The sequence below is a fragment of the Pipra filicauda genome, unplaced genomic scaffold (genome assembly GCF_003945595.2).
Source record: "Pipra filicauda isolate LSUMZ 115617 unplaced genomic scaffold, ASM394559v2 scaffold61_size3293851_pilon, whole genome shotgun sequence".
Classification (NCBI taxonomy): Eukaryota; Metazoa; Chordata; class Aves; order Passeriformes; family Pipridae; genus Pipra; species Pipra filicauda.
In genome coordinates, this window is record NW_024104776.1 from 638,091 (window position 1) to 659,983 (window position 21,893).

Here is a 21,893-nt window from a genome sequence, read left to right on the forward strand (position 1 = left end):
TACACTGTCAAGTTCAATATGTCCCTGGTAGAAACCTTTGTATTCTTGGTAAAATGCTGAAAAATGTCATGAGCTTGATTACACGCTATTCTTTTGCAACTACCACCAACTTTTTGAACTCAAGAAAGAGAACTGCAAATATCTTACCCGTTACTTTAGAAGCCACACTTTCTAAAGTCACTCCATAACTAAGATGCATTTTCCCACATTAATAATTTCAAAATCTGTGTTTTCAACCTTGTGACTCACAAAAAAAAGGAAAGATGCTAAAGTAACTACATAACTCCATGAAGGCTGCAGTTTTATTCCATTAAGGACAATATTTAATTAGAAGTAGTGCATGGAACTGTTTTCTAATAAAGACCATAAATGTCATATAAGTAGATATTATATTAGAAATAGATATTCTTCTTTGGTTATTTCCCCCTTCCATTCATACGGTACTGATTTGTACTGACCATTTTTCTGCTGGTTAGCTATCTAAGAAGAAGAGGGTTTCTGTACATGCGGGATTCATTTCTTGTTCTAAAAAAGGCAAGACTTAATCTCTTTTTTTTTTCCTCCTGTGGGTGCATATTGGATTTAAGGGCTTTTCAGTTCCCTTTAATTGTTATGCTCATCTTTCTTGAAAGTAGCAGGCAGAACTGATGGTATGCCATCATTCCCTCACCACTGTGCCTTATGTTGTAAGTCATATAAAACAAGGTACAAATCTTTTGGCTCTTCTTTCATTCCTTGTTTATACAACAGAGTCATAATCAATGAGTAGTGTGACCTAAAGAGAAATAATAGCAGCTTCCTAGTGTACCAGACCCATGTCAGATTTAGTATTGGTATCTTCTGAAGGAATTTCTATGGTCCTTTTCACTGTCTTGCAGAATAGGTGCTCCCTCATAGCCACAAACTTGTTCCTGCTCTGATTTCTGATAATTTTAATGCAACACCCTTTTAAGCTTTCTAATCTCATCTCTCCGTGAAGTCAGGAAAAAGACTGTTAAACATGAGTGTTTCAGGCTTAGTATAAGTTTCTCATTTGAAATAAGGAGCTATAGGTTAGGAATTCCCTGCACACTGCTCAGCTGCAATTTCAGGGCATGATTAATTTCTCGGTGCAAATCATCAGGCAGACACCCTCAGGGGCTCCTTGCTTCTGCTTAAAGCAGAAGATCGAAAGAGAGGACTGCTCATTCACAGTGAATTACATTCACTCCCTGTAATTTTACCGTCTACATACACCCATAAATTTTTCTCTATATCAAGAGCTACCACTTAAATGTATACGCAGATGTATACTTTCTGATAAGTTCCTTTCAGATTCTGAAGCCTGAGTTTTAGGACCTCTAGGAAATTACCATATGTGATGAGAAATGCAGTTCACAACGGAGAGAAATGCATCAAAATGCAAGGCTTTTTCTCAAAAATTCATTGTCAGAGCTCTGCCTCACCTTCTCTCTCAGCAGCAGCCCCACGAGCTGAGACGCACGAAACAACATTTGCAGGCGGTAATATGTGATGATAACCTTGACTGACATACATCATCATTACCGCTCCGTATGGCAGGTATGCCCAGCGCACTCAGGCAGTGAGAGGGGGCGGTCACTCGGTTTCTCAGCCTAATGTCCCTTGGGATTTTCCCGGCCTCCCCGGCCGGGGTGCGGCTGTCTCTCCCTTCTCCCTCCCAGCCCCCCGGCGGCCCCGCGGTCCAGCCCGGCCCGCCTCGCCAAGGGCGCGACGCCCCGCGGCGCCGCCAGGTGGCGCCTCGCGACCGCACTTGGAGCGGAGCCGCGGGCGGGGCCGGTGGGGGTCGGGGCGGGTCTGGTGCGGGAGCGGGTCCTGGGTCGGGGGAGGGTCTGAAAGCGGGTGTGAATTGGGGAGCAGATCCTGGGCTGCGAGTGATGGGGGAGTGGGTCCGGTCCAGGAGCGGGTCGAGGAGCAGATCCCGGTCCGGAAGTAGGTCAGGGAGCGGGTCCCGGCTCGGGAAGCTGAGACGCCCCGTGGAAGAAATACTTCAATAAAGGGCGAGCCGCCGCCGAGCTCTGGGCGCCGAGGCGCGGGGGTACGGGCGTGGGAATGAGGCTTTTCACTGTGCGGGGTGGAGCCTTACGGCATGAAGTGCCCCAAACAACGTGTCCCTTTTAGTGATTATTATTAATATTATCAGAATTATTAAAGTCTATGAATTCCAAATAGTTCCCAGTTAGCGATGCTGCGTGGTTCGGTCGCAGCAGCACTAACGTGTCGGTGGCATGTTGGTACAGGTGCGGCTCAGCACGACGGGTTTAAGTAGACATACGGGAGGAGGGGGACGAGGGGATATGGCTTTTCCCTGCCACTGGTGACACTCTGCGGCGGGGCGCCCCGGAGAGGCTGTCCCAGTGGGAATACCGCACCTCGCCGCGGCTACTCGCGATGTGCTGAGGTGCGGCTCCAGGGAGCGGGGCGTCTGGCCGGGGCAAGGAATGGGCTGCGTGGTAGACGGAGGTGCCGTGGCCACACTCCGCTCCGCTACCGGCGTCTGAATCCCTGCCGGGTGCGTGTGTGTCTGTGTGTGTCTGCATGTGTATGTGTGCGTGAAGAGGGGAGGAGGGAGGAAGTGGGGTGGTGGTGGTAGCGGCTGGCGGGAGGGGGATGATTATTGGCAATGGGCGGGAGAGAAAGAGGCGACTCCTGTTTCCTTTTCTTTCTGCCAGCGCAATCTCGGCTCATTTTCTCTGAGCAATACAAGTTCACGGACGAGCTACCTAGCCAGCCCTCCTCTCCCGTCATGGACCTCCCAGGTAAAAAGGCGGTTCTCCTCCCCGCCGGCTGTTCCTTTTGCAAATTACCATTTTACATGATAGCAAAAATAAGATGCAGCGTTAGGGCAGCGGTAGGGATGCCTCCGGGGAAGTGTAGGGGCGATCTCCCAGGAGCGAGATCGCCGGGTGTTCTGGTGAACGGGGAAAACTGAGATGCAACTTCCGAGGGAGATGCCGGGTGAGGCTTTGACTCCTGCGATAATGTGTGCATGCCGGGGTGGGAGCTGAGGGGTACCGGCTGCTTCCTTCCCGAGAGTTTAGGAGCCGCCGGGGTCGGCGGCAGCGGTGGCAGCTTGGCCTGGGGGACAGAAGGTTGGGAAGTACAAATCCACCCGAGCTCAGCTCCCCAGCCAGGCGGGGAGAAGGGCGGCGGCGGCTTCCAGAGCCCGTCCGGGGCAGCGCCGCGGCGGGGGCGGGGGCTTCGAGGCGTCCTGGCCACCCGCGAACTCTAGAGGTAGGGGGGCAACTCCATCGAGGAGCGAGAGGGTGCGTTACCAATAACAAGAATAAAATTTCCTCCCGTAGTGGCTGGGGCGTTAGGAGACGGATGTAAACCCGGCTCGCAGATGTAGTAAAAAGTGGGGCCCCGCGAACTAGCCGGGTTTCGGAGCCCCCGTCAGTTGTGGGGTGCCCCTGTGGGGCATCTGAGGCGCCTGCAGGGTACTCCACCGCGGGTTTGGGGATGCAGTCTGCCGCGCTGCCCCCTCCTCCCGCCTCAGAGTACGGCTGGGGCTGCGGGAACTCCGGCTGCTGGGGGACGGGAGAAAGAGGGTACACTGGGCAGCGAGATGTCTCCCAGACCTGTTGTGCCGGCTGGGGCTCCCGGGGCGGGGAGGGGCAGCCCGCGCTAGCGGGGCACTGCCGGGTGGCGCGGTGCTGGCTCCTGCTTGCCCGCTGCGGTGTCTCACCGCCGCCTTTCCCCTTGGCAGGCTGCTGCGCGCCGGCCGCCCTCTGAGAAGGCTCCTTCGCCCAGCGCGGAGGAGGAGAAGGGGAGGAAGGCGCGGTCCCAGCCGCCGCTGCCCAGCCGCCGTCCCGCAGAGCGCTGGCCGCGGGGCGCCGCGGCGGCAGCAGGCGCGCAGCCCCCTCCGCCTGCCCGCGCCCGCCCGCCCGCGGCGGCGGCGGCGCGGGGCGCCCGCACGGCGGCGGCGAGCCCGAGCGGCGGCGGCGGCCCGGCGCTGGGCATGGGGCGGCGGCGGCGGGGGGCGCTGCCGGAGCCAGCGGGCGGCTGCTCCTGCTGCCTGGCGGCGGCGCTGCCGCTGCTGCTGCTGCTGCTGCCCGCCGGGTGTCCGGTGCGGGCGCAGAACGACACGGAGCCCATCGTCCTGGAGGGGAAGTGCCTGGTGGTCTGCGACTCCAGCCCCTCGGCCGACGGCGCCATCACCTCCTCTCTGGGGATCTCGGTGCGCTCGGGCAGCGCCAAGGTGGCCTTCTCGGCCACCCGCAGCACCAACCACGAACCCTCCGAGATGAGCAACCGCACCATGACCATCTACTTCGACCAGGTTAGCCGCCGCCTGCTTCGCATTTGCTACCCCCATCCCCGTCCCTGCCTCCCCCTTACTGCACGCGTGTTCTCGTAGGGGCTCCCCTTCCGTCTTTTAATCCCGACTCACCCGCTCAATAGCAATTTTACGGCTCAGCTCCCCTGAAAGAGTGTGGGAAGTTCTTTTAGGTGTCGGCGGGGTTTTCCTAGAGTGGTACCGGTGGGAAACACGCTAGCTTCTTGTCCTGTCCCATTGCTAGTAAGGAGAGGGGTTTAACGTGAGAGTCTCTGCCTCGGACGCGTACAGGGGTGCCTTGCAGCCGAGGATTGCCTCGCCCAGCCAGGAACGACCCGGGGGAAGGTGCGCATCCTTCCTTTGGTGCTCCGTCGGGAATGCTCATTTTTAGGGCAAATTCGGAGGTTTACCGATAAGGAGTCGCCGGATCTGCCTGTTCCGAGCGCATTTGGCAATGTTACAGCATCTCTTAAGGGGAGAGAGGGAGGAGGAAGAAGAGGGTGTTTCCCGCGTTATCAAACGAGGCGAACGATGTCCCCGGTGGGCTATAACGGAATGGTGTTATCCTGCACAGCATACGCCGGACAGAGAAGAGAACAGGCCGGCCTCGTCCTGCCCCTCCCTGCCCCTTCCTCTGCCCCTGCCTCTACCCCGTCGCACTGCTTGCCTCCCAGAGGCTATGCCCCGTCCATCCACTTAATTTTTGCGATGAAATTTACTTTTTTCCTACCGCTTCTGACTCCTGAAGTAGTATTGCAGAGTCAGCCAAAATAAGCAGACTGTTTCTCTGGGGGCTTGTTTGGTTGGTTGGTTTTGTTTTGGTTTTTTTTTTTTTTTTACTTGTCTGTCCTCCTGTCATTCATCTGTCTACCTATCCTTCCTAATGAATTTGCACAGATATTCCTCGGATACAAGATGAGTAGAGGAAAAAGAAAAAACAACTTAAACAAAAACCAAAAAAAACAAACAAAAAAAACCCAACAAAACCCCAACTTGCTGAATATATAACATATTTTAGACACTTTACCCAGCAATGTTCAGTTCCCTGGGGTTGGAAGGCATTTCCTCGGTTCTCCCACAACAAGAGGCTTTATTTTTTTGTTCTTTTTTTGGAAACTTTAGAGTTTGGCTGTTTGGAAGAAAGGGTCGGGATCTGGGGGGGAGGCGGGTGGAGGTTACTTATTTTTTCTTGCTTTGTATTTTTCTTCATTAACCCAGAGGTTGTAACCCTCAAAGCTGAGCGTGGCCGGGCTGCCCCGGGGGCGGGCACGGCGGAGCAGCCGGCTCGGGCTCACCCACTCATCGCACGGCAACCACGGACCCGCGGGTTCTTCTCACCACCCGCGCCTTTTGAGCCAGATCATGCTGCCTGTCACAGGCGCCTGGAAAAGGAGGAGAGGATGAGCCGAGGCCAGATACCAGGCAGATCAGCGGGATCGGAAGGATGTGGCTACCCCTTCCGAACGAGGCTTTGCACATCTGCCAGAGGGCTCAATTCTTACTCTATTTCAAAAAACATTGAAATATATGAAAAATTAAGGTTGTTGCCAGGAAGGAGGAGACGGCCCACCCAGCCCCTTGAGGAGCGTGTGGGCCAAGCGACACAGCTCTCCAGAGGGACAGAGAGACATGAGCTGGAAGATGTTGCTGGTGCTAAGCATCTGCTCTCCTCCTTCGCCCCTCTCTGCAGTGCAATTTTTAACCCTATTAAACTCGAGGGTAGCTCTGTTTTCAATAGTGCTAGCTAAAAAGCATACATTTGCATTATGAGTCAATGACTTTAGGGATTTTTTCCTAGCTTCTTTCCCCTCCCTCCTCACCTCCATTTCACACTCTTCCCCCTCCCCATTCTGCCATCTTTACTGACAGCGCAGTGTGGACATTTGCACTTCATCTAACAGGCTTTGGAGATAATTTTTGTGTAACTAAATTGTTTTATTAACTCTGATGCCTCTTGAATGCCTCTGTAATTTGACTTTATTCCCCTGACATACATTTTTAATTGTGCTGCAAATGCCATTTTGCCTAGGCTTTATATCAGTCATGGAGCTCATGTTAGATTTTCACTGGTACTTTTCTAAGGTGGAGTCTGTTTTCTCAGATTTATCTTTCTTTCTCTCCTTTTTTTTTTTTTTATTTTGTTTATTTGTTTACTTTCCAGGTATTAGTTAATATTGGCAACCATTTTGATCTTGCTTCCAGTATATTTGTAGCACCAAGAAAAGGGATATATAGTTTCAGTTTCCACGTGGTCAAGGTCTATAACAGACAAACCATCCAGGTGGGTTCTGATCTAAAAAAGATGCTTTCTTTTTTTTTTTTTTTCCAAATGCTCATTTCTAGCCACACATTTACCAAAACAGCAGTTGAAGAATGAAACTGCATGTTATTTTTAAAGGGGTCTATATGCATGGCAGAAATCACACATCACCTTAACTTGATTCAACCGATTCTAACCTGCACAAAAGTTCAGTGATGTGCACAAAGCAAAAAAGGAATTGAGAGTTTTCTCAAAACTCAGATTCTGTCTCTTTGCACTTTCTAGGTAAGTTTAATGCAAAACGGCTACCCAGTGATTTCAGCTTTTGCAGGGGATCAGGACGTCACCAGAGAAGCAGCCAGCAATGGGGTCTTGCTCCTCATGGAAAGAGAAGACAAAGTGCATCTCAAACTGGAAAGGGGAAACCTCATGGGAGGGTGGAAATATTCGACCTTTTCTGGCTTTTTAGTCTTTCCACTATAAAAGAAGGCCAAATAGGAGACAGATCCATGAGCTGGAGCAAGGATTCAGTCGTTAATGACACCCTGAACTTGGCAGCACATGACGATATTTTCAGTCACCCCGTCAGACTGTCACAGTAGAAGAATGATAACCTTCTAAACTCCAACATTTGCTTTGAATATTGACAATTCCTTGGGAACCTGCGCCTCTAATTAGTTTTAGACAACAGTGATCTTTAGGAGAAATGAAATTATCGACCTGAGCAATTTGTACCTGTGATTGTAAAGTCAATTTTGGATTTTATTGTTGGGATCATTGACTTTCTTATTCTTTTTCATTTTTTCCCTCTCTTTCATTTTTTCCTCTTTTTCTTGTTGTCCCAATGAGACAAATAACTTGGACCACAGAATCACTTTGGCAAAGGCTTGCTCCAGAGCCAGAAGAATGGAGTGTTCAGCCCAATGAGATGCTCTTTCCATTCTTTATTTCTTTGTGTTGTATAGCCTTAAGAAAAAAAAAAAAAAAGAAAAAAGAAAAAAGGGAAAAAAAAAGAATGGCTTCAGTCTCAGTCCTGTATTTTTCTGGGGGAGGGGGATTCTGGACATTACTGTGTCAAGAAGTGCTTTATCCAGTGAAGCAAAATTTGCACGATTGGAACCTTATTTGTGTTGTTCGTGTTTTTCATCGACTTTTTATTTTTTCTGGTTTTTGTTTCTGTGTGCTAAAAATGTAAGCTAGATTGATCAATAAGACAAAAGAAAGCACATATATACCCTGTAGCTCTAAGTAAAGCTAACCAGTGAACAATTCTATCTGCACTTTCCAGCTGATCTTTATAGACCTATTTAGAGAGAGAGAAAGAGAGAGAAAGAGCAAAAGAGCTACATGATCCTTCAATTACAATCTGGAAACTGGTAAAGGAACTGACATTTCTGAATTGTCCTGACATTTCTAGAAGCAACAGTGGAGGCTTTGAATATCTTCTCTGACCATACCCTAAAATATATCCTTTCTTTGCATTATCAAGCATATTTTGGGTGCTTTTATCTGGTATTTATTTGATGTATTTGTCCACTAATGCTTGAGTGCACATTGTAGGAGCACAGAGAGATGTCAGAGCAAACTCTTCCAAATCAAATAAAACCATCTCCACTTGAGCTGTCCATGGCAAGTATCGGAGGAGTTGACACTAGCATCTTTGACAGCCTTGGGGAGAGGGGCCTCAGAGGATCCACAGATGCTCCAGAAATTGAATGAGTGCCATGCATTTATTAGCTATGTGTGCTCTTCCCAAAACAAATGGCATCAAAGTTGTGGGGGTGGACTGACATCAATATCGAAGGTTGGTAAAAGTTATTATCCAAATCAACAAGAGGTAAAATATCAGGCCAACGTCAGTTGTGTCCTGTTGCCTCATTCTCAATAAACAGATCTTGTTTCTTCAGTTTTTTAAGGGTTTTTTTGGGGAGGGTTTTTGTTTGTTTGTTTGAGGGGTGGTTTTTTTGTTTACTTGTTTGGCTGGGTTTTTGTGGATTTTTTTTATGAAGGTTGGTGTATTAGTGTGCTGAGGAAAATCTTGTTTGAGGAGATCCAGAACGACTGTTTATTTTATAGAATTTTAATCTTAATTTATTTAATTTAAAATATTTAATTTGCTATTAATCCCCAAAGAGTGGATGTGTATAAGAATTTATTTTTGTCAAATTTACTCCTGTGCCACTAACAAATATAATGCAAAGGCATTTGCAGGAAATCGGTGGTATCTACATTGTATTTCAAAATTATGGTAGACATGTCATTTTCACTGTAAATTTATCATTAAAGGTACAAAACCAATTAAAGTCATATATTCTTTAAAAAAACCTATCTGTGTTGCTTATATACCTCAGATAACTAAAGCATTAACCAATTTAATATTTAATATTTTTGTGTATTTTCACCATTGATGCTGTTTGTTTGTTTGCTTTCCTGTTTCTCTTTGCCAGTTACTGAATGAATTGGTTTCAGGTTTTGTTTTTAATGGTTTGCATTTTCTAATTACCCCTTGTGCGTGACTGCAGTGTTTCTAGTTGCAAAATATCGCAGGACTATGTTTAAGTACATGAAATAAAACCTGGGTCAGCAGCAACCTTTTTCTATTGAAATTAAAAAATACAATAAATACAGTTGTCTTAATGGTAGATATTGTAAAGATACTTTTTGTGTTTAAAATTTGATCATGTCTCTGAAGAAAACAGAAACTGGATTGGGTTCAAGGTCCCAATTTTTCGGTTTCTAGTACATTTCCCATGTTTTATTTTAAAATTCTGCCTACCATAATCACATCCACTTGTCTCATTCATTTCAGTTTGTCTGCCTTGATTAAGGCAATGACATCGTAATTCGGTCTCTCTCCTAAGCCAAATGAGGCCAATGACAGGGTTTTCCTTGGACCTGTTCTTGAAAGTTTCTTGAAAGCTCATAGAGCTGCAGAATCTGAAAATCTCTTTTCATGTATTCAAGATCAGTAATATTGACTGCTTATTTTATAGAGCTAAACATGTTTATATGTATGATAACCAATCTTCTTCTGAATTTAATGAATTTAAAATACTACTTTTCTCCCTCTGCTGCTTTTGTGTCTTTCATACTAAGCTATAGAGCTAGTACTCTTATATAAAACAGTTAAATTAAATGGAAAATGTGGAGTAAATTCTAATTGTACACTAATTGCAGTCATGATCTCTCCTTTAATTTCTTTTGTGTTCTTTGTAATATTTGTTCTCTTTCCCCTTTTAATTTTGTATCTGAGTTTGCGAAGGTAAAATCTACTTGTTATTGGAAACAGTAGACATTTTGATATTTTTATAATGTGCAAATCTCATATTTTATGTTCTGGGGGAAAACGTACAACAGCAGCACTGTAGATTGAAAGGAAATATTATGTGAGACCAATTAAAGGAGCCTTGCAGCACATTAAGAATAGACTTATCTAAAGTAACTTATATAAATAAATTGATTGGGTAACATTCAGAGTTGGCGTAAATTTAATGTTGAGGGACACCACGAGAGTTAGTAGGTGTAAAATATATATGGTAGTGAAGCAGGCCAACAGCACAATAATGACTGGTTCCTGAGGGAGCAATAGCACAGTATTCCTTCCAACAAATTTCAGTCTTTCTCATAAGCTGGTATATAACACAATCATAAGCTACTCCTATGAAAAAGCTGTCTGTTTGGCTGCTTCCCTTCCAGGGAACAATCTGTAGCCTGGGTGTTCGCTGGTTTTGGTGTTCACTGTTTTACTGTTTCTTCAGCCTACTTACAGCAGGGTAGAAGCTAGGAACTGTATTAGGAATGATAATTTCTCATCGTATACATTGTTGCCTTCCTCTTGGTTTTTAAGTTTTATATCCGTAGTTTGAACATGGTCTTGCCAAAGCCTGTGTGATCTCACCTGCCCCTGAGACAGTGGGTGTGATGGATGTGCAGTGTACCTCATTACTGGTCAGCATCTTGCAAGCTGGATCTGTGGGAGGAGGAGAGAGACAGGACATGAAACTAGGGAGTTGGTTAGAAGTTATACTGTGTTTGTTGGCTGTGACTTTTTTAACTTTTAAAAAGAACATTTTGATTTTATTGACCAAATTTGTTTCTTGGAAAATATATTAAAGTAGAAGATAGGCTAAAATGGCTTGTTTACTGATTGAGTTATTCAAAAATAGCCGAAAGCAGTTTCATGTCCTTGTAATGTCACATTGATTTCTGAAATAGTCAGAGTCACAGGTAGAATTGCTTAAAAATAGCTCTTATAATTAATAGTCTGCTTCGATCCAGAATAAGTTTCTAGTGTTAATGAGCGCTCAAAAATCAGTGTCATTAATATACTTCATCATTTTCATTGGTAATGACTTGTCATTAAACAATTAGACATAAATAAAGAAAAACAACTGATTCACCTATTTTAATATATTGTTGAAAGGCCAAGGAATGTCTTTGAGTCATTACATAGTTTCTAGATTTGGAAACACTCATTGTCTTGAACCATTGTTCCAGGACCATGTTTGAAGGGGAGTCATGCCCATTTTTAATCATAGTGGCAAATTATAATTCATTGTAAAATACCCATTTTCTTCATGGAGCAGCTTCTTTTATTTGACATGACTTCACCTGTCAGAATCCTCACCTGACAGAATTTTATGGTTCCTGACCACCTGTTAGCTAAATCACATTAACAGCTTATAAACTCCTGAGGATTATTGATATCCATCGCAACTGTAGTTGGACACAGACTAGGTGACTGGGCAGATGATAGACAAGCCTTTAGATCTGCTGTTTATATAATCAAATATTAGTAAAATTCAAGTGTTCCATAGTAAAATAAATACATTATCATTTCAGCAAAGAGACTAATCTTGCTTGTTTCACTTATTTCAGTAAAGTCATTTCATCTTATCAATGGACTTTACTTGTGTGCTCCTCAGCGTTAAACTTACACCAACTCTGAATGTTACCCAATCAATTTATTAATATAAATTACTTTAAATAAGGCTACTCAGAGTGTGTTGGGAGGCTCCTTTAATTGGTCTCACATGATATTTCCTGTTCCAATCTACAGTGCTGCTGTTATATGTTTTTCCCCTCTAACAGAAAACGTATCATGATATCCACACCTTATATCAAATGTCTACTGTTTTCAATAATAAATAAGAGGAGCTTATGAAAATGTCAGTAGTATTGTGCTTGAATTGTAGGGTTTGGATTTCGGTCATGACTTAATATTACATTTACTTAAAAATCAGTGATAGTCATCAGTGCAAACCCTTAATTAACACAACTATTCTTTAGTTTTGAGTTATTTCAACACTAATCGTAATTCTGGTAAGAAAATACATTTATATTGTATTTTGAATGCATAATTTAAATCTATTTTTAAATCAGTCATGTTTATGGTCTTAGCCAACATAATCATGATCTTATTTTCTTATTAGCTATTATTAATAAAATCCAAAGACCACTAGTGGTATTCTATGGTATTTGAGTGTAAAAATAAAAACACACTTCACAAACCAAGTATATCTAACATATCCTGTTTCTCAGGTCATACCTTAACCTATTTAGTAAATCCTCTCTGCTATTCATCAGCAAAATAAAGTTGCCTAACTTGCTGGTTCTGTGCAGAGCACGTACCACAGATGGTATAAATAATGGCCTAACAAGACACGGAGAGGCAAGTAATGAGTACTATAATGAATTCTGCTTTTTAAGAAAAAAAGTCTGCATCAACAGAAATTCAGGTTGTATTGACAAATGCTCCAAAACTCAGGAAATACAAAAGTTAAGTTTTTAAACTAATGTTTCTGACTTATCCTACTTCCACTGTAATAATGAAGTGTTATTTTTTCTATAGGAATCTAAAAAATAGTTTAAATTGTTTTGTGATGTCAGCTGTATTGAAAGACATTCAGCGTATTGATATATTCAATGTTATACATATTCAACTAAAACCTAAGTTCATCAATTAGTAATTAGTAATTATGTAACATTCTGATTTCTGCCAATATATTTAAATTAAATGAAACTACCCCTTTGAAATGCATTTCTCAATGTGTAAATATACACACAGGTACGCACACACATATATATGCATATATTTACATATATATGTGTACATGCATGTAAAACACACATTTTTAGCTAGGGATGGATTGAGAGCTGGCTTTTTGTGTAGTTTGGCTGTCCTTTTTCTGAAGCACTACCACAACAAATTAATTTTTAGTTTATTTATTGTCATTCTAAACCTGAAACTGTTTATCTTTGCTTACATCTAAGAGTACATACAATGATAGCAAATAGCAATATACATTGCAGTGTCTGAGAGCTGCCACAGCTAAGGTGATATTAGAGTAAGGTGAAGCATACAGTTATTAATAAAAGACTTAAATTAGCTCAAGTTCTGTTGAGAGATTTTGTGATGCATAAGCCTACAACACTGTGGGGGAATTGCTTCAAAAAGACATAGAGGGGGATTGTCACAGCTGAAGCTTCCGTTTGTCCTTGTATTGACACTAGATGGGAAACCTTTAATACATATTATGTAGCAAATATGTAGCAAATAAGTTGTTTAACAACAATAATCTTTATATGCTGACTTAATTTTGACTGTGTAACTTTTCCATATAGAGATGCTTTATACTGTCACATATTGGAACTAAGAATACAACGACTTCAGTGGATAAAGAATAAAGGGTTTTCCAATGTTGTTCACTAGGAGAAATAACCTAGCACAGAATATATGTTGCTTCTACAGACTTTAGTGCCAGTGAAAATATGTAGGAAATTATTTAAAAAAGAATTTTTCAAGTTCTTACAAGTTATTTATTGTTAGCAGCAGCAGAATTTTCTCAGCCCTGTTCGTAATAGTATGACTAGGAGTATTTTAGGATGGAGTTTAAATGGATATAGCTAGACCTAACAGCTGGCTTCTTCTCTATCTGAAATTTTCTGGACAGCTATGTGTTCTCATCAGATTTTATAATCTCTCTAGATGAAACTGTCCTTTAACTCTGACTGGTTTTACTAACCAGTCTTGCCTAATTATTTCACCTGAGTAGGGAGAGCATCCATTTTTCTACTTCTTTGCAATGCTTCTCTGGTTTTGTTATACTACATCAATTGTGCTAAAAATATCCAGCAGAGAAAAGGAGATTCCCACTACACTTGCCACCTTAAGACACTAATTTCTCTTCTCCTGCCCTCTCTTATCCTTTTGTTCATGTTTGAAAGGCTCCTGTTGTTGAAGTGAGTATTTTTTAAAATAATGCTTTTCCAACTCTGAAAACTTGTTCATGCAAAATGATGACAGCTTTAGTTGACTGCTCATAAATTATCTCATTCCTCTGTTCTGCAGCCAGAACTCTCAAATAAAAGAACCCAATCTGACTGAGGAAAAATATAACTACAAATAAATAAATAAATAAATAAATAAAAAGTGTGACATATGTGTATGAATCAGTGATTTCTGGTAATTGTTTTGATCCTATTCAGACTGTTGTCTCCAAGAGAATGATTTGTGCAGCCAACTGACTTGATACCCCTCTGTTTTCTTAAATCCCTTTAAAATATCCCTATTAGCAGGGATATTAGGAATCTCCCCTTTTACAGCCTGTTTATAAATTACAGACTCTTTTGTATGATCATCATCATGGCTAGGCTTCGCAAACGAAGATTTGGGAAGGACTCTACCCACATTTGCTGCAAGCTTGCTGGTGGCTAAAAAGGCCAATTCCACATAGACAAGTCCATAGTTGCAAAGGGCACAGCAGAAAGACTCCTTAGGTGGTATCGACAAGACATGGTTCTTTTTGCGTTGTCTTTTTTCCTCGAGATTCCCCCGGCTGGCCCTGGCCACGCCAAGGGGGCTTTCCAGACCCTTTTGTATAGGTGTTAGGCATTGGTCAAAAGTAATAAACCAGATTTTCAAGAACTTGAGGAATCCTTTAACATGAGCACCTTGTGAGAAAGAGAGAACAGTCTGCAGGAAGGGCAGAAACCCTCATAACAAACAGAAGAGTCGCTGATTATTCTTTGCACAAATACAAACCTCAAAAGCATATTGGGACACATATGCATGTCCATGTGTGAGCCATAGCTATAAGGGACAACCATTTATATGTAAAACACTTTCATAGAGCTCTAAATTTTATGCAACTAAAAAAATTGCATGAAAATATGTATGCGACTTAGTTGGGATTAAAGATCCACTTGCAATTAGTGGTTGTACCAAACTGTTTATTAAGGACGGTGGCTCAATGCAGATATTCCACAGTGTATTCCACTCGAGGGTTGAGTGATGCACTTTGTAATAAATATCTAAGCTATTCCTGAGGAAACTTAAAAAAGTTATCTTTACACAGCTATGAGATTCAGAGATCAGAGTGCGGCTAATACAATTCACACCATTGGACACATTTTAAAAGGTGAGATAAACATTTTATCCACATTTGGTATTTTTCCCTTAGGTTCAGTCAAGAAGCAGCTTACCTCCTGAAAGCAACAAAATGGAATCCACATGCACTACAAAACATTATTTAATTTTTACTGGGAGTAAAAAAAGCCTTGCTTATTTGCCTTCACGTCCACATTCTCTCTAAGGCATTTGCCTGTCGCTTGCTTTTTATGTATCCACTAATGTTTTTCAGAGCTTCATAGGTTATGTCTGAAATAAATAATTGAAAGCTGATTTGCAAGTGGACTTTAACAAGTTAAACCTGTAAGTGTGTCATGGTTTGAGATAGTCCCAAAATCCAATTCCCTAGCTCCATCCCCCCCCTCCCACATCTCAACCTAATGTGAGAGAGGTTTTTCCAGACAAAACACACCAGACTCCAAAGTGGGGGAAAGGGAAATATATTACAATGACTGTACAAATAAATACCATATCACATTATACACATGATCACAAACTATCTCTACCATGACATATAGTATTTACAATGGATCAGATCTCTTCTCCCCTCCAAATAAAAGTCCAGGAGGGAAAGAAGGACAGATCCCTTCCAGTCTCTGAACAGCAGCATCTTCTGAGGCAGCAGGTTTCTTCTCATCTCATGCAGCAGCTGATAGCTGGCTTTCTGCCAGCGTCCACGAGGGAGGTATTCAAGCTCCCTCGGCCCCATCGCCTCACAACCGAGGGGTCTTCCGTGGGCTTCGTAACCCCAGACAAGGTCGTTTCACCACGTCATATCACGAAGACACAGGGGGGTCTTTGTGACGGTCTGGTATCTCTTGCAGGGCCTCTGTGCCCTGTCTCTCAGGCTGCCACCGTGGCAGCAGTGCGAGGGGGGGGAGAGCCAAGGTCAACTCCCCCCTGCATTCCTCTCGGAGCTCTCTAGCTCCTTTCTACAGTGCATGTCGCACTTCAAGGCTCTTTCAAGTAAGAGTCCATCATCTTCCTCCTTCCAGGAGGTCTCAAAGGAGTTTTGGGGATCTGGTATCAGTCTTACCCCCAAGAACTCTGTAGCTCTCAGCTGCTGGCTCTCCTTTCCTCGACTCTCCTTCCAGGAGTCTCCTCTGCAGTGCTGCATGTTGCTTCTGCTGCTTCTTCAGTTCAGGTTCTTATCTCTGGCTCTCTGCCACTGTTTCTCTGGTCAGCGTCGGCTGCTGCTCTGCGCCCATGGAGAAAACATCTCCCGGCATACTACAGGCACCTAGCCCAGCTTTATGCTGTTCCAGGTCCCTGCAGCCCCCCAGCCAGGGGCTGGGAGGGGGCCAGAGGCCCCAAGGGGCTCAGAGCCCCTTCCTCGTGGCTCTACAACATGGCCACCTCTCCTACAACAACCAAACTACAACTCTTCTTTTCCGGTCTGGTTGTGGTATGTTTACATTTCTGCAGGAGCGTCCATTGGGCAGAACTTCAAAACTTCCAGGGGTTTCCACCCCTTGGGGTCTACCACTTCTCTTAGCCTCTGGGGAAAACAAGGTTCAAACCACTACAAAGTGGCAGGCTTTCTTGCCATACCACTGATTGTCTGAGTTACTGAAAATAAGGCTGTATTGGCTGAGATGGACTTCATTTTCCCCACAGAACTCCTTACAGTGCTGTGCTTTGCACTGGTAGCCAGAAAGGTGTTGATAATGCACCAGTGGTTTGGCTACTGCTGAGCAGTGCTGACACAGCATCAGCACTGTCTTTTCAAATCAGTAGGCTGGGTTTGGACAAGATCTTGGGAAGGGACACAACCAGGATAGCTGACCCAAATTGACCACAGGGATATTTCATACCATATCACATCAGTTCAGACAATAAAAGCTAAGAAAAGGAGAGGTATTGGGGGACATTTGTTACTTAAAATGTTTGCCTTCCAGAGTAACTGCTACACATGCTGAAACCCTGTTCCCAGGAAGTGGGTGGACATCCCTTACTAGTGGGAAGTTGAGAACAGGTTTGCTTTTTTCTTTGCTTGTGCACGCACAACCTTTTGGTTTTGCTTTAGTAAACTGCCTTACCTCAGCCTACAAGTTGTTTTCCCTCTTATTTTCTCTTTCATGTCCAGCTGAGAAGGGAGAGTGATAGAGCAGGTAAGTGGGCACCTGGCATCCAGCCAAAGTCAAACCACCACATAAGGCATGAAGTACTTACATCATGTTTAGAAAGAGCTAGGCTCAAGATATCAGTTGAATATGGGCTGCACTGCTGTACTCGTATCCATGCCCATGGCAGCAAGGTGCAGTGAAAGACAACTTCAGGTGACATTTAAATGGCATGGGAAATACAAATTCAGTATCTCAGCAGTACTTTGGTGCTGGACCAAAGGTTACCAATCAGTTTATGCTTTCTTGTAAACAGTACATGTTGTGAATGAATCTGGACTGGAAAAGAAGTTCCCAGCTATATATAACTGCCCAACAATATGGATTTAATGACCTATTAAAAAAATATCCATAGTGTCTTGGGCAACTTACTATCTTGAGGTTTCTCTAGTGGACTAGCTCCCCAGTGTCACTGCTTTTCCTGTACTGGGAAACCAAAACTGGGCAAAAACTCCATATACAGTCACAAATGCCAAATACAGAGGATCTCGATCTTCTGGCTACTCTCTTGCTAATAGATCCAACTATGCAACTAAGCCTTTATTGCTGAAAGGCTACACTGCTGACTGGTGTTCAACCTTTTACCCCAGGATCTTTTTTTTTTTTTCTGCAAAACTTTTTTCTATCTAGTAAGTCCCAGACAACACTGCTGCATATGGATATTTCATACCAGGTTTAGGACTTTGTATTTGTTTAACCTCATGCATTTCTGTCAGCTCGGTCTGTTAAAGTCTCACAGAACAGTAGCACTGTTGTTTAACATATTACTTTCTTCCTCTAAATTTGGTTTCATCCACAGACTTGAGGGTGCGTTTTGCCCTGCCATCCAGGTAGCTAGTTAAGATATTAAATGGTGACAGCTCTAGTACTTTCCTGTGAGGAAAGCCTCTAGTAACCATCTGGCAGATGGATTTCAAACTGCGACCCATTACACTTTGAGTCTCCAGATCCAACCAGTTTTCCAGGCATCCTGTAGTCCATTTAGTTTTTTAAGCATCTTTTAGTCTATGCATCAAGTCTATATCGCTTTAGCTTGGCTACAAGGATACAACTGGAAACCATGTCAAAAGTCATGATAAAGTCAAAGTTAATTACAGGCTCTGACCACAAATTCATTTATCAGAGAGGGTAATCAGTCTGATCAGGCATGATTTTAACTTTGTAAATCCGTTGTGTTTTTTCCCAATCATCTTCTTATCATTCATGTGCCTACAAATCACTTCTGTATGCAGATTTTTGCCATAATCCTCCAGGAGACTGCAGTGAGGCTGACCAGTCCCTAACATCCCAAATATTTTTTCTTGCTGTTTTTGAATAATGATGTGACACTTTCCATTCTCTAGTCACGAAGGCCCTCTCCAGATCACCCCAGTGATCTGGAGATTTTGGCCAAGGTGATTTTGGCCAAGCTCCATGATCAATATCAATTGTACCTCATGTGGTCTCATGAACTGTTGTAAAACCAATTTATTTGCTCAATTGACCCTTAACTAAACTTTTCCTACCGTGGGCAGTACCTCAGTTTTACAGGCTCTTCTGCCGTTAGGCATAGAAATCTGAAAAGCCAAAGGGCACACCTTATTGGTAAAGGCCTTGGCAAACAAAGCCTTGAATACTGGAAACCCTTCCATACCCTTATCACAAGACCCCTCTAGTTTTCCCATCAGTACACTATAGAGGTCTTTATTTTTGCCATTCATATTCCCTGACAGTTTCAATTGCAGCAGAGTTTTAGATTCCTAATTCCATGCCAAATCAATATTTTTAATCTTTCTTCTGATTGCAAGGCTAATTTCAGTCAGCTAAAGAAGGCTGCATCTTATTTTGCCCCTTGATCAGGAGTTCTTGTAGCAGAAGCCCATCATAAAAGCTTCCTCATTAACCTCCCTTTGGTGCTGACCAATAAACTCTCAACTGGCTTGTGGATCATTTCATGGCAATGAAGCACACATTCCACACTGTGCTCTTTAGCACAGAGCACAATTTCTCTTCCTGCTGTTTTCAACCTGTGCTTCCTAAAGGACCTATATCCACTCATTGCAGTGCTCCAGCCATGAGAGCTAACCCACCATGCTTCTGTTACTCTGCAACTGCTCACAACTTCTAATTCCTCTCTTCTGTTTTCTATTTTCTTCATGCTGGAAAAGTTAATGTCCAGGCATTTTGGATAGGTTCCCAGTAGTGATGTTTTTAAGGGAATATGTGAGAACCTTATTTATTTTGCTGTCATCCAAACTCCTGTCTCCCTATTATGTCACTTCTCTCCAAGTGACATAATCATGAAAAATCATGTTAAAAGGCTTTGTCATTAAGTTAACAAGTTTATTTTTAAAATGCTATTGTTCCACTTTGTCAGATGGAGACAACCATTCCTTATTCCTAAAACAAGGTCTAGTGATTATAGTGGCACAAACCCCACATGGGATATGAACCATACCTGAGCCTTTTCCTTTCACTGGAAATATTGAGGAATCACCACCTAACCTCTCAAGCTCTTTTGGGTCAACCCCTCTTAGTATGTTTTGGTTGCCCCCGGCTATTGGTACTCACACGGTAGGTAGCAAGAGTTTATAATTTAGGGGCTGGCTGAGACTTCACAATATTTGTACAAAATCTTGGATCCAGAATGCATTTCAAATCTGCTTAGAAACAGGTAACAGGTGAAGAGATAAGGATACTGAGCTGGCAAACCCAATGCTAATTCTTTGAGGCTGTTGAGTGGAGAGGAAAATTTATGATTATACTCTGTGACATTTGGACAGTATCTCAATGTTTCAGTACCAGCTGATCTGACAATAGAAACAATGATGTGCTTTCTTTACTGATATTTTTACCATCATGTTTCTAGCACCTGAAAGTCAGGCAAATGTGAAGAAATGGGAAAAAGCATATGTCAGAAGAGACAAGAAATTATATGAAATGACAAATTGAAGAACACGGGAGGCAAGAGAACAGAATTGAATGAAAACAGGGATCCTTTTGGAAGGTGCTGTTAGGGCTGAAGGTGATTTAGTATAATGATAGATAGGGCATGGGAGACAGAAATTAGGTGTAAAACATGGGACAGGTCTTGAAATACTGGAACAAGGGTCGGAGACTAGAATTTTTTCCAAACTGGAAAAGAAGGATTTACAGAATGAGAGGCTTGGGGCAAAAGTAACAAAAATGTAGAAAAAAAAATGCAGAGCAAAGACAGGAACAAATAAATGGGGTGGAGTGACAGTGGAGGAACATGGCAAAAGGGACATAGCTTTTACAGATGGTTTCCAACTTAGAAGAAAAAAATGAATTCAGAAAATAAAAGTGAAAGATTTAAGGTTTTGTGTGTTTATCTCAAAAATGCGTGGACCGGAGAGAATTCTGTTTCCCTGCTCCTACTTATTTCAAGGGCTTTTGTACCACTTGGTTTTTTTCTAATAGCCTTTCCACTTATGCTAGTTCTCATTCCCTGCAAATGACTCACCAGTCCTACCTGCTGTTGAAAATATAGCCAGCATGAGCAACTCCCTCCTAACAATGCCAGTGGGAAGTGAAGGGTACAGTGCCTCTCAAGACCAGGTTTCTTTCCCTGACCCATCAAAAGATATCATCGGACTTGATTTGGGCCAGCTAGCCTGTCCCTTTCCCTTTGTTTCCCTCTGCTGTGCTCAGCATGCTCCTTGTAAGACAGCTGTTCTAGAGAGATAGTCATTCTGTGCTGCAGTTTGTCCAGAGCTGACTGGGGGCAGCAAGCTATCTGGCTAGCTGCAGTCCTTTTGGCTTCCAAATGATGACTGAAAGCAATGGAAAAATAATGCACGTTTTTAGTTTATATTTTTGCTGACCTTTTTAAGAATTTGCTGTAGATTTCAATTTTCAGTTTGAGGTGGGAAGTATGTGAAAGAATGTATCTTTAAATACACTTTCATAGTTTTGGGGATTTTTTTTTAAACTCTTTTCTGATCGTAGTCTGTGAATTTGGTGATTAGAAAACACTCTGAATATAAACACTTCCAAAGGAAGATGGGCTTACTAGAAGCCATCCTAACATCCTGCCATGGTACTGAGGAACTACCAGCCCTGCCTGTCCTGTCCACCCCCTGCGCTTTCCCCTACCCTGCCCAGGCCCAGGTCCCCATCTCAGCCCCCAGAACTGTCAGACCCTGCCCCAACAGTGCCACAACAGGGCTGGTCTCCTGCTCCTCACAGCCTGACCCTGCCTGGCCATGGACCCTGTCAATCAGGGCTACCCACAGGTCTATGTCCTGACCCTGTCGTATCCCATTCCCATCCCAAAGGGGGTGCCTTGTGCCTGAGGTTAAGGCTGCCCCTGCTGTCTCCCAGCTGCCAGCTCCTGGTGAAGCCCATGTGGAGCCCTCAGTCTTGGACTCCTTTGGCCTCTGGAGCCACCAGGGTCTTCAGTGCCCTGCCATGCTCCTGGGCTAAGGAAAAATGCCAAAATAATCTCAGGTGTTGTTTGTATAATGGTTGTTTCAAACCATGCTGGAAAAGCCACTTTGCCCTCCTCCGTTGCCAGTGCTTGGCCATCCATACTTTTTCATTGGAAATTGTGGCTCATTTCCTCAAGAAGAAATTTTGGCAGTGTCTGGTATCATTAAAGCATCTGGTGCATTTATCTGGATGGATAAATGCAATCAGTAGGGTGTGGCCTAACCTGTTGACCAGCAGCAGAGACGTGCTTCATATGAGAGCTGATGCAGCTAGGAAACAAGGTGTCTATAGTGACTTATCTAGTCAGTAAAACTCATGCCTTCTGTGGGAAACAGCAGGTACCCCAGGGATGAGAGTGTCCATGGATGATCA

At 43.5% G+C, this 21,893-nt stretch overlaps 1 protein-coding gene across 1 annotated transcript; it reads left to right on the forward strand.

The window, feature by feature from the left end:
• The first annotated feature begins 3,961 nt into the window (after window positions 1–3,961).
• CBLN2 (cerebellin 2 precursor) lies at window positions 3,962–9,728 on the forward strand. Its single transcript, XM_027746051.2, has 3 exons — window positions 3,962–4,300; window positions 6,459–6,578; window positions 6,843–9,728. The coding sequence occupies exons 1-3, from the start codon at window positions 3,980–3,982 to the stop codon at window positions 7,038–7,040; spliced, it is 639 nt and encodes a 212-aa protein (XP_027601852.1). The 5' UTR covers window positions 3,962–3,979; the 3' UTR covers window positions 7,041–9,728.
• Window positions 9,729–21,893: the final 12,165 nt, after the last annotated feature.